At 39.4% G+C, this 13,337-nt stretch overlaps 1 protein-coding gene across 1 annotated transcript; it reads right to left on the reverse strand.

The window, feature by feature from the left end:
• Nucleotides 1-3,250: 3,250 nt before the first annotated feature.
• Nucleotides 3,251-13,132, reverse strand: LOC118417787. The gene is made up of 5 exons (XM_035823504.1): nt 12,729-13,132; nt 9,288-9,351; nt 8,186-8,363; nt 5,836-6,482; nt 3,251-3,565 (listed from the first exon to the last, which is right to left on the reverse strand). Exons 1-5 carry the CDS (start codon nt 12,863-12,865, stop codon nt 3,425-3,427), a joined length of 1,167 nt encoding a protein of 388 aa, XP_035679397.1. The 5' UTR covers nt 12,866-13,132; the 3' UTR covers nt 3,251-3,424.
• Nucleotides 13,133-13,337: the final 205 nt, after the last annotated feature.

Genomic DNA, 13,337 nt, shown 5'->3' on the forward strand with positions numbered 1-13,337 from the left:
TCGGTAAAGTTTGCGGAAGGTTTTTTTTTTTTTTTTTTTTTTTTCTTTTACTTAGATCAAACGTTGTGCGACCTGGTTATTGAACGGAAAAAAAAATTGCTTCGGAATCAAGCCAATCATACGCATACAACTCAGCCAGACTTTGATATACGCACAATTGTAAACAGGCCCTAGCAAAAGCATCGAAATACAATAGGCATAGGATCGCAACATTACTGTGATCGCGTAAAAAATTTACAGAGCGCTCAAGGAATTTCATATTTTAGAAGAAAAAAAAGAGTCTTTCTGCGCTTCGTACACTTTGTTATATTTTCAGTCATACTTACACTTTGCATGATACTCTAATTACGAAATGGATATTAATGGTTACACAAACAAATCTAATTTGGGTCGCATTGCGATCGCCGTCTAGCGGAATATGGTGGTATTACAGAAAAGAATCGTTGCAACGCAAAGAAATCCGTTCATAGATTTAGTAAGCGGTTGCTTAAAACTGTTCATGTTTCAAGCACAATGGCCTCAAAGCTTACATTTAAATAGATACTGTATAATTTAACTTTTCATTCGACATGCACATCCATGACCATTGTGTATGTAAGTAATTTCCAAGCAGATCCTACGGTGCCATAAGATAGTATCAAAGCTGGCTAAGGAGTATAGCCGGCCAAAGGGAGTCAAACGGGGAACTACCGTGGGTTTGATACTATATTATGCCACCGTGGATCTGCTTGGAGATTATGTAAGGGTTATTCCATTTAACAGCTGACTGTTGCATGTGAAGAGCTATAAAACAATTGATGGAAGAGCCATGTGATATTTAAGAAAACTACAATAAAGCCTAAGGACAAAACTGTTGTTTCCAATTACTAATCCAAAAATTAGAGTAGATAGGAATTCTCTATACTTTTCTTTCTGTTCAATTCATTTTTTTTCGGCCAAAGTGATCCAAGAAAATGTAAAACTGGATTGCATCTGATTCAGGACACTGGTTTTAACATCATTTTGACATCAAAATTATACAGATATACTTTGTACAAATGCAATTTTCTATTTCAACAGAAATGAGAGAGCTTAGAAAACAACATCAATTCTACAACATGTTCACCACTCAGATGTCATATCAAAAATGTTTTTGTTTGTCAGGTGGCCGGAAAAAACGTGTACATTTTTTTTGGTATATGACCCAACTTTGCATAAATCTGTAAAATTGTAGACACAACACACTGATACTGCATAAAACTTAATAAACATTTTGTATGGAAAATTTTGTGTTTGTATACCACTAGATCCAAATTGTTGCCTAATACATCTAATGTTAAAAATTACCAATTTGCATTTGATACAAGTGAAATAGAAACCTTGATGTCATAAGAGTATTATATAATAAAGACACCAAATCTGTCATAAGAGATACAATATGCTGTAGTGATTGAAATATTAATTCATGGCTTAAAATAGTCTTGGGTCAGGTTACTGGCTGTGTTCATCCAATCATATATATGTAACATCCACACATAACAAATTCTGTAAAAAAATTGTCTATTATAAATTGTACAAAGTAGCAGCTGCAAAATGAGCAAATATATGCCATGGATTGCAAAAAAATTATTGGAAAACGAATACTAATGTTGTAGAATGACAACGTCAATTCTAAAGTTAAAAAAGTTGTAATAATCTATTGTTTGGTATACCATGCATTGTACATGCACATGCAAGTGTTAAGTCATTTGTTCATTCCGGACCACTTAGATTTTATAATGAAGGCAACTTTCTTTTGCCAGACTTTGATTTTTTTGCACACTCAGGCCACACCAATTTGATTTCTTGGTTCACGGATTCGCTCGCTCCTATTTTTTGGAAAACAAAATAAAAATAAAAATTACCACTCAGCAAATTTTCACCATTAATGAAACCATTCACCAGCTTTCTGGTGTAGCAAATTGGCCTTTATATTATAAGCTCCTCAAAGTGTGGGTACAAGTGGTGTTACTGTACAATAATAGTATTTTTGTACTTTTTTCAAGCTGAAAAATTTTTTCTTTATGTTTTGGATTAGCTGTTACCTTTACCCCAACCATTTTACAATTTTTATCTTTATTTCGCCCTCTCGCTCCATATTTTTTATGAAAAAATCCGTGAACCAAGAAATTAAATTGGTGTGGCCTCACATAAGTTCTGAGGCTCCCAGAGAATACCATACAATCGAAAACACAATATTATATCTTTAATACAATAAATATACATTTTCCATGTACATGTATCTAGAATTTTATAAGAAGACTTTCAATTAAAAACTCTTTTGTTTTGTCATAAAAGCAAGCTTTGACAGAAAAAACTATCAACATATTATCATCAATTTTTTGTTCTGAAGTGCAAGTTTACTTATTATCAAAAAATGTGTTCAAATGACACATTTTTGCAATTTTGAAGCACTACGTAATGAATAATATTTGCTGGAGTAAAATAAGATTATCGTAATTAAAATTACAGAAGTTTCAAAACTGGCTCAATAAGACACTTGGCTATATATGAAGAACTGTTCTCTAACTCAGTGATTGCACAGAATTCCTTTATATATACACAATTGTCTGAAATAAGGCATTTCACAGTTTGGACTGCACATGCAAAAGGTCATAGGTGAAGGCCCCTAACGTGTAAACAGTTCTTGTCTACAGCCTCTGTTGCAGTCTTTGAACAGGGCTGCTTTTATTTGGGGGTTGTGGGGGTGTTGGTGGCGCGAAACTCCTTTCCACAGCAAACTCCCTTTCCCGGCACAAGGGAACCTAGCCAACGTTGAAAAACGCAAACCAAACCCCCCTCACCCCCTAAAATTCAGACAGCCCCATTCGAAGATTGCAACGGAGGCTATCTTGCCTAAACATTTCTCAGGGGACTTCAACTTTGACATATTACCCACAATGCATTACACTGCAGGAATTGTCCCTGTGGCTCAACTGGCAGCAGCCGTACAGTTGCGCTCAGTTGGTAATGCTAGTACACCTTTATCCAATGGGTAACCTATATCCGTTGTTTTCAAAAACTGGGTATCTGGGGATAGCAAGTTTAAAGACAGTTCAAAGAAAGCTTAAAGAAAGTTTAAATCATTATGATTTAAAAGACTGTCTATTGACTCATTGCCCTTACATACTCAGTTCTAAAAAACAATGGATATAGGTTATCCAACGGATAAAGGTGAACTAGTGTTAACTGGGTGATGCTGGTTCAAGTAATGGGTTCAGGACATCTCAGTTGGGGCTTTCAGAATGAAGGCATGAGCAGTGCAAACTGTGAAACAACTAATTGTGTCCTACTCAAACACAATAGTTGAGTACTCTGTAGGTTGGTCCATGTAGGAGGGTCCTGTCTGAATGAATTAATGAACGAAGGCATGAGCAGTGCAAACTGTGAAACAACTTATTGTGTCCTACTCAAACACGATAGTTGAGTACTCTGTAGGTTGGTCCATGTAGGAGGGTCCAGTCTGACTACGTGCCGCTCTCGGTTGTGAACCAAAGCTGGCCAACTCTGCATAGGTCACCCCGGGTACGTCCACATACTCGTTACTCTGTAATAAAACGATAGGAAATGAATTAGTTCTGTGTCATATGCCAAAAAGTAGTTACTCAAGCAACTGGATATGGTTTTTGGAAATATCGGATTCTAGAAATATTGGACAGCTAAAATTGTCTTCATTCTTATATAGATAGGGCAAAAAAGACCAGTTTCTCCCAGAGACTTCAGTGTCAATGACGAAAACTGGTAGATTCCAGTTGAAACGTCTGACCATTTCCAAAACCACATCCAGTTGCTTGAGTAACTACTTTTTGCCGTATCTTATTACCTGGATGTCTAACCAACATCAAAGTTCTGTGTCATGTTTTTCAAAAGCAAACAGCTATCGTAGCCATGTTTAGATCTCAAAGTACATGTATAGTTACATACATTGAAATTTCACCATTAATTATTTTCAACATAGTAGTCAATACACTATCACTTGCACTATTACCACCTTCCAATTCTGTACCTGTATCTGTATCTATATAGCCAGTATAACCGCCGTTTGGTGTAACACGCCAGCTTCGCAGGCACACGGCGCGGCAGCAGCTGGTTATATTACACTGAAGGACCCGTCACACCTAACTTCTGCACATCTATCTGTATAAAGCGTTCTTATGTTAATTAGGATATTAAGTCTTATTCTATACACCTATTTTGTACTTTGCGTAACAGTCGTTGCCATACATTGCACCATGTACAAATGTCGAGCAATAAAGATCATCTTTAAAGCTACTAAAAATGCCCCTACTGTACTTCCAGTACTAAAATTTCACTCTACGATAGTTCTGGGAAAGTACAATTTTTTGAACACATCAATCCTAGGTTGGTGACTCTGGTACTTGTAGGCATGACTCAAATTGGTAGCATGGAAGATGCAAGCATTTCTAGCTTTCCTCAAATCTTTCTGTGGCTTTCATAGCCGACAAGAAGAATGCAGTTTGAGACCACCGTCAGTCGACTTGATATCCCAAAATACCCTGGTGTTAAATGCAACAGATAAAGGTTACCTCGAGAATAAAGGTGAACTAGCGTTACATCTTGTTTTTATTAAACAGGGTATTTAGGGATATCAGGTCAATGGACGTGGCAATATTTTGAAAATACTCTACATAATAAAGATAATATTGCAGTTTGAACCACCATCCGTCTATTTGATATCCCTAAATGCCCATGGCGGATTTAGGTTACCCCACGGATAAAGGGGAATGTTTTACAATAAATGCAGCAGTGTCTGTCCAAGGTGCTGAAATTGTTAGCAACTGAGATGCCATCAGGTACTTTAAATGCAGAAACTTTCGCGGTGGTTTAATGTTCGCAGTTTTCACGGTGGCCGCTTCATCGCAAACCTAAAACCACCATGGACATTTTTCTATGGCAGTAAGCGACTACAGTGCATGGTGCTACAGCGAACTTAAAACCACAGCGAAAAGTCCTTTTTCCAGCTGCCACGAAATTAAATTCCCTTCAAACATAAATGCTTTTACAGTACTCAGCAATATACTCAGATAGGTCAGTATTAAGTTAAGGGATTACGACATGGTCTTTCATAAGGCCATTTTAATTTGCTTATATGGATGACATTTGCACATGTATAAATTCTTGGCCGTTTTCAAAAATAGCGTTCAACTATACTGTAAGGGGTTGACCCGCTGAACAGAGCTGCATGGAAGCAAAGTGTGAAGTATAGCCAACTGCTGCCTACCCGTGTCAGGGACCCCACCAGCAGTATAATCAAACCATGAGTGAGTGAGTAATACAAAGCAGCTGCAAAATGAGCAAATACTGTAAATGCGGGGATTTAATTTCACGGTAACACCAAAGACTGTAGTCTAATACCATGATAGAAAAATGTTTGCGGTGGTTTTAAGTTCGCGGTGAAGTGGTCACCACAAAAACCGCAAACATTAATCCACCGCAAACATTTCTGCATTTACAGTACCTGCCATACATGTAAATCTACTGATTGGCATACCATACTCTGTGTAAGATTTTAAAAAAAAAAAGTTATCAAATTAGTGTGGCCTCTTATGATTTTGATAGTTGTACTTGTAGTATTCATTATTTGACTATACTGCTGCTGGGGTCCCTGACACGGGTAGGCAGCAGTCGGATAGTCTTCACACCTCGTTTCCATGCGGCTCTGTCCAGTGGGTCCACCCCTGTTAGACCGCACACCTTGATGTCCCTCCTAACACACTCCAATCAAGTTTTTCTTGGTCTACCACAATCCCCGTTGCCTGACAATCGATTTTTCACAGTTGAAGTTCGAATACTTACCGTGGCTTGTGGCTGCCTGGGCACGGCCTCGTTGCCCTTCGCTCGCAACATGTGAGCTCTCACGCGGTCCACGTGTTGGAAGATCTGCTGCGGTACGCTGGATTTGAAGGTGAACGTGCCCTCGCCTGACGCACACCTACTGCCTGCTTCTAGGGTGAAGTCTGTCTTACTCCGGCCGTACCGACGGATCATTTTGTACGGCCAATCGTACACAAGCTGTTCTGTTGTACTGTTCAGGAGGACGATGCCCTCCGAGCATACTTGAAGCATGTAGTCGCCCTTGAGCTTACAGCGCTTTGATGCGTCCGTAGGAATGACGGTGACTTTTGTCCGCATTAGAAACACTTTCTTCCGCAGGTTATCCGCCGCAAGGAATACATCGTTGGGGCAGGGCGTACGGAAGGCAAAGTCTCCCTCCCCTGATGCGCACTTTCTCCCGCACTCAAACAGAAACGCGGTCGTGTTTCGTCCGTACCTGCGAATGTGTCGGAACGGCCACAGGTACAGCACGTGGTCAGTCTGCGGATCGAGCAATGACAGACCGATGGCGGAGACTTTGAGAACAAATCGGCCTTCGAGACCGCAATGTTCAGAGCCTTGGGTCGGAATGATGATGATTGGGAAGTACATGGTAGAATCGTCATCACCTGCATAAAATGCACAAAATGCGGGATGAGGAAGGGAATTTTAGACTACGTAACAATTGACTCCTATGTGCAGAATCGGGAAATATGGAGCGAGAGGGCGAAATAAAAATAAAAATGAAAATTGTAAAATGGTTGGGGTAAAGGTAACGACTAATCCAAAACATAAAGAAAAAAAGTTTTCAGCTTGAAAAAAGTACAAAAACACTATTATTGTACAGTAACAGCACCTGTACCCACACTTTAAGGAGCTTATAATATAAAGGCCAATTTGCTACACCAGAAAGTTGGTGAATGGCTTCATTAATGGTGAAAATTTGCTGAGTAGTAATTTTCATTTTTATTTTTTTTTCCAAAAAATAGGAGTGAGCGAATCCGTGAACCAAGAAATTAAATTGATGTGGCCTTAGATAGGACAGGCAGCGTTTTTACTTCAACTGGAAGCTATGTGACTCAACTGTGTACACTAAAACACACCAAGTAACTTTCTAGCGAGGAAAGGTCAACGCCAATTACTACGGTGTGAATAGCCCGAAGGAGTGGCGGGCCATTCTCACCCTGTCTATGATGTAAATGTCATAAACACGCACCAAGCAGGTACTGTGCGGGAGGATAACCAAGGACGTTACTACTAACGTCCTTGATATAACCTCCTTGTTCTATTTATAACGGTTTAAAAAGTTTACTTGATGACCAAAAGGTGAAGAGAGTTCTTGAAATGATGGACCTGCAACAATTTTTGTCTCGTATTATCACGCGCTCTATCACTTCAGTTGTATTAGCACGCCTATACACATAGTAATGTATCTTGGCGTAGTGGATTAACGAGTAGTCTTTTTAACTTATGGTCTCAGGTTCGAATCCACGTTGGTGTGCTTTCTTTTTTTTCGATAATATTTCACTATTTATCACTTATACAATCGTTCATATTGAAATTTTGCTTTCATAAGGGTTTGCTTCTTGTGTTCATTTCATAATAACCTTCTTGATACTATCCATTTGCGCTATTACAGTGTGTGTTTATTGAAATATATTGGAGTGATACTGGTAGTTTATTGGTGAAACATTACAGATCTGGCGGTGTGGTTTACAAACATGTATTCGCAACTCGTCTGTGAAAAGGAAACAAATGAAAGAGAGACCTTTCAGACAATCCGAGTTAAATGGGCACAATATACAGTCTTCAGATTTCTAGCGAGGACACGATCCCTTCACATGCGAAGTACCCAAAATGTCGAAAATTGAACGTAAAAGAATCATGGTACGCAGTTCTAACTCAGTACAAGTAAGAATGTGGCTTTATTGCATTAGGAAATATAACGCTCGACTCCAAATAACTAGCAAACTATTGAAAGAAAAAGGTCGACGAAAAATCGTTAATTAATAGACTAGGTATAGAATAGAATAGGTATGAACTATTCATCCCTGTCCCTTGCGTGCCACTAGACCAGTACGTGGTAATTGGGTACTTTGCATGTGAAGGGATCGTGTCCTCGCTAGAAATCTACTGGTCGTGTTTTAGAAGCGCCCCCCCCCCCCCAAAAAAAATGGCTAGTGTTGGCAGGTTTTTCTAGAGTACGGGAAACAGGAGCCCAAAGAAACTTTAATACATATACTGTCCTATGTGTCGCTAGGCACAACAAGGATACGAACAAACCTGACAAACACCCATACAGCCCCATAAAGGCTACGAGACTAAACCTAACCTCTTCTGATGTTTGGTGGCTGCTGGATGACTGGTTTGGGTGACCTGCTCTGGGGTCTGTTCACCACTGTGTTCTCCTTCAGAACTGGATAGAGCAGGGGACAGGCCAAACCTTGGGGGTCCGTTCTGTAAGACTCCATCAGATCAGCGAGAGTTGGGTACAGTCTGTTCACATGACCCTGGAAAAGTGGTATTAAAAATGAAATTTATAATATTAGTCTGACTTTAAACAGTGCTGGTGGTGAAACCTGTTCAAAATCTGTTGGGACCACGGGGTGCCTAGCCTCCATTGCAGGCTCTCTATGGCCTTTTTTGGCACTTTTGCTGGCCATTTGAAAATTTCAAAATTCCTTGCATGAATGATGTAGTCTTCAAAAATCAATTTATATTGCTTCAGTAAATTTTACATACTATTAGACTTTAAAGGTTACCGCAAAAACCATGTCTGACCATAAAACCACTACAAAAATTCATGCATTTACAGTACCTGAAATAATTAATGGCATATTTATAGTCAGATTGACATGATAAAAAAGCCCATAACAATTATGGCCTAACTTATTTACCAAGAACACAAAACCACCGCAAAAATTCATGCATTATTTACAGTACCTGAAATAATCCATGGCATATTTATTGTCTGATTGACATGATAAAAAAGCCAATAATGATTATGGCCCAATTGTTTACAACCCAAACATGGATACAGTTTTAGTAGATAAGGCCACAACAATTTAATTTCTTGGTTCACGGATTCGCTCGCTCCTATTTTTTGGAAATAAAAATAAAAATTACCACTCAGCAAATTTTCACCATTAACGAGACCGTTCACCAACTTTCTGGGGTAGCAAATTGGCCTTTATATCATAAGCTCCTTAAAGTGTGGGTACAGGTGCTGTTACTGTACAATAATAGTGTTTTTGTACTTTTTTCAAGCTGAAAACTTTTTTTCTTTATGTTTTGGATTAGTCGTTACCTTTACCCCAACCATTTTACAATTTTTATTTTCATTTTTATTTCGCCCTTTCGCTCCATATTTTTTATGAAAAAATCCGTGAACCAAGAAATTAAATTGGTGTGGCCTAAGTATCCGCATTTCTAACCTGGATCTGTAGATAACCGTTGCCCGTTGGCAGGATACGATACTGCCTCACGCGACCTTCGTCCCTGGAAAGCATACAAAGGTCATCACATGATGAACAAATGTTGGGCCATGTTAATTCGATCATATGGGTGACATGTATCAAGTTTCGACTGTTTCCAAAAAGAGAGAGGTTATGACCACACAATTACACAAGTGTGCAAAATGAGCAAAAATATAATGCCGTAGATTGCAGAAAAATATTGGAAAATGGATACTTATTTCATACAAGGACAAAGTCAATTTCCTGAAGTAGAAGATGAAGATGTGAAATAACAAAAATGATTCTGAATTCAGCGCTTATCGGGGACAATGCAGACCCTTGATAATACACACGCACGCACACACACACACACACACTCACACACACGCCCACGTACACTAATACACATCCGCATAATTGCACACACAGTTCTAATTACAATTTGATCTTATAATGATAATGTACAAATGTTGACGTTATAACCGTCTACCCACCCACAGAATGGTACCAATAAAGTGTCTGACTAGATGCATGATATGAACAATGTGACTACGTGACTAAAATTCATGGAACGTCTGGAATAGGATTTTTTGCCAGTCAGCATACATTTTATGGATGAGTCATACTCTGGAGATGCCAAAACTAAGAAAAATCCAGCAAAAAAATGCTGCTAAATTTAAACCTCCAGTCCATTCTTCCACAAGGCTTGGTTTGTCTTACATGTATGTGCACCTCTACTAAGACCATGCGTCAGGACTTACGGCAGTTTAAGGCCTGTGACACCCGCAGATTCTCCTCAGTCGAGCAGTTATGTGGCCGTAAGTTTTGATGTAACTATCAGTTTTCAACAAAATTTGGCCAGTTGACGTAATTCACCCATATTCAATATATGATGACAAGAAAATTCTGGATCCTGAATATTTTGGGTTAGAAAATCATTTTTTTGTAAAAAAAACGCGTGTTCGAACGTCCGGACGGTACCATAAGCGGCTTTTGCGGGGGTCCCTTTTTGTTAGCCGCATCTGGTTATGTCAATATTTGATAAATACTAGATCAATATCTTTAACATTCAACATTAATAAGTCTTAAGAAAAGTAATTAGGAACTTGTTTTCGCAATGTAACATTAGATACTGACATTGGACCGCTCTAAACTGAACGTCCAGTCCGGCGGGGTCACATGCGGTCACACAAGTTCGAATTTCATGTTCGACCAAAATTGACAGGCCTTAAACTGCCTGAGGACACTCGTTCCCATTTCAATAATGTTTATTCTAAGACTTGTCTATAGAGGGGAACAAGGGCGCTGTGGCCTTGAGAGCAGATCCTCTAGCTTAGCAAGCATAACATTCTGATTTACCAGGGAAACTTTTGGGTCACATGTGGCCATAATTATTATTTTTTTTAAAGAAGCAAAAATCAATGAGCGCGTGGATGTCATCCATAAGATCAAGTCAGTGTGACCTTACTATAAAATGAAAGTTGTTAAATATTTATACATTTCTTGGAATTGTAGCAATGCAAATCAATGGTCTAAAAGGGAAACATTGCCAATATCAGACGCCATCAGCTCAACAAATACATTACAAAAGCACTTTAGATAAATGTTCATGATGTTGGGATTCTACATTGGTCAGTCCTTCACAAATTTTATTTTCGTATTGTTACTTTAGCCATTGAACTTGAAAAATTATATGTTTAGTGTGGTTTGTCATTGAGTGTGTTAATGTACGTGGACAGCATATATCAAGAAGGGGTGTGCCTAAACACCAAAAACGACCACAAACGACCCAGAAACACCACAAACGACCACAAATGACTCTAATATGCAGTGTATATGGGTCAAAGACCCTGTGTGGCGCTCTGGGGACATTGTTTATACATTTATGAATTTAAAAAACGCAGCAAGTCCTACGTATTCACCAGTTATTTCGAGTTAGTCCGGTTTCAAGATTAAAGCAATTCTTGGCCACCATGTTGGATCGTGCTTGCTTGCATTTGAGGCTGAAAAACACTTAATATACAAGTTTTATAAGTTGAAAATGATACAATTGCGGTATGCTATAATCTATGAACCAACGGCTTCCATAGGTTTATCGCCATGTCGACTATGGAACCGAGGAAGGTATCGAGAACTTCTCCATGCAGACCCCTAGCACAGGCGATCCAACATGGCGACCAAGAATTGCTTTGATCTTGAAACCAGCGGACTAACTTGAATTAACTGGTGAATACGTAGGACTTGTTGCGTTTTTTAAATTCATAAATGTATATTAAACAATGTCTCCAGAGTGCCACACAAGGTCTTTGACCCATATACACTGCATATTAGAGTCGTTTGTGGTCGTTTGTGGTGTTTCTGTGTCGTTTGTGGTCGTTTGTGGTGTTTAGGTAGACCTATCAAGAAGCTGTAGATGGATCTTCATGATATTTTCTAGATGTGTAGGTATCAGATTAGCAAAGGTCAAGTTCAATAATGGGCCTCCTAGTGGCTCTCTACAGTACTGCAGCAGAATGTCAGGCATTGCACTATCTTTGACTTTGACTTTGACTTTGACTATCTCCTGTTCTGGACCATGATCTTTTTTAGCTGTTGTGGTTATGTGTTTTGGCCTACTAGCAGCCTTGTTGGAACTGCAGGATCTGACTTAATTTCTGACTTTTAAAGAGAATGAGCCAAGATGGGGTTTAAAGAACATTGATGAACAGTGATTTTTTTTAATTATTTGTACATAGCTTAATTCATGTCTTACATATTTTTTGCTCATCGTTTAAATCACATACAAATTTTCATTATTTCTGTGAATTTAACAAATCCACTGCATGCCATGACAGAAAAATCTAAGCAAACTAACGAGATAGAAAGGCGGAACATTGATAGATATAGATTATGCAAATGATATCTAGCATTTGAACAATACCTGACCTGTGCTATAATTTCAAGGTGGTAAATGATGTGAATTCCATACTAGTGACATTTAAAGGTAAAAGGTCTTCCTTAAATAGATAACATTAGACATAGAGAATGCAAATGAGGACCTAATTTTCATAATTGATGAGGGCATGCTTGCATAGCCTTTCCTGCTATTTGGGTATAGAAAACGATCAGATGATATCATATGTTAAGAAAATAAGTGCATTAATGATTTACAATGGAATATCAGTCGTAAAGATTAATGTTGACATCATCTGGCGAAGGTATGGGGTCGTGGAACTCTTTCGAGTCCATATCATGCAACCCGGAAGTGATCGGGATTCACGCCCAACTTGTGAACGCTGTCGTTGCTGCAGCTAAATCACGCAACTGGTAACGTACAGTGGGGTTAATAAACAATATCAACATGCCCACGAATTAATAAATATGTTGTGTAGGAGTATATAAGGTCGATAAGTTTGCCTGCATACAGAAATAGTGACGTACCAAATGCACAGTGCGTAGGCCCCCTCCCTTTTCTCGCTGTCTCTCACCAGGAAGCTTCCCGTCTGCATGCCCGCTGCCACGAGCAGTCCCTCCGCCTGGTCTTTGGTGATCCCCGGGTGGTGCCACGGGGCAGCCATGACACCCTGCTTCCGATCAAAACCAACTCCAACAGAATAGATAACGTTACAAGCTGTGTTGTCTTAAAACCCTTCTTCTATCACCACCAAGACTCAAATGGGCACTGTGCTCTCAAAGTCTGAGTCAATCACGGTCCGTCAATCACCGTGTGAACTTCAAGAATGTCTCTCATTGGTTGTTTGGCTGTTAGTGGGCGGAGCCAAATGGACGACGTGATAAGAAGCGACCTTCGTGTTCCTGGAAGCAAGGACGCTCACATTTTAGCGCTCTCCCATTGGTTGTTTACAGGGAAGTGGGCGGAGCCATCTCAGAGTGTATTGCCGATCGCACGTTCACGTTTATGACACGGGTGCACCGTTCGGGTTAATGGTCTAGACAGTGACGCTGCACCCTTCCCCGCCACATACACGCGAAATAAAAGAATCAAGGGAAATGTCTCAGCCAAGGTGGTCGAGGCTTATATTTACAGTG

This window comes from Branchiostoma floridae, chromosome 6 (genome assembly GCF_000003815.2).
Source record: "Branchiostoma floridae strain S238N-H82 chromosome 6, Bfl_VNyyK, whole genome shotgun sequence".
NCBI lineage: Eukaryota > Metazoa > Chordata > Leptocardii > Amphioxiformes > Branchiostomatidae > Branchiostoma > Branchiostoma floridae.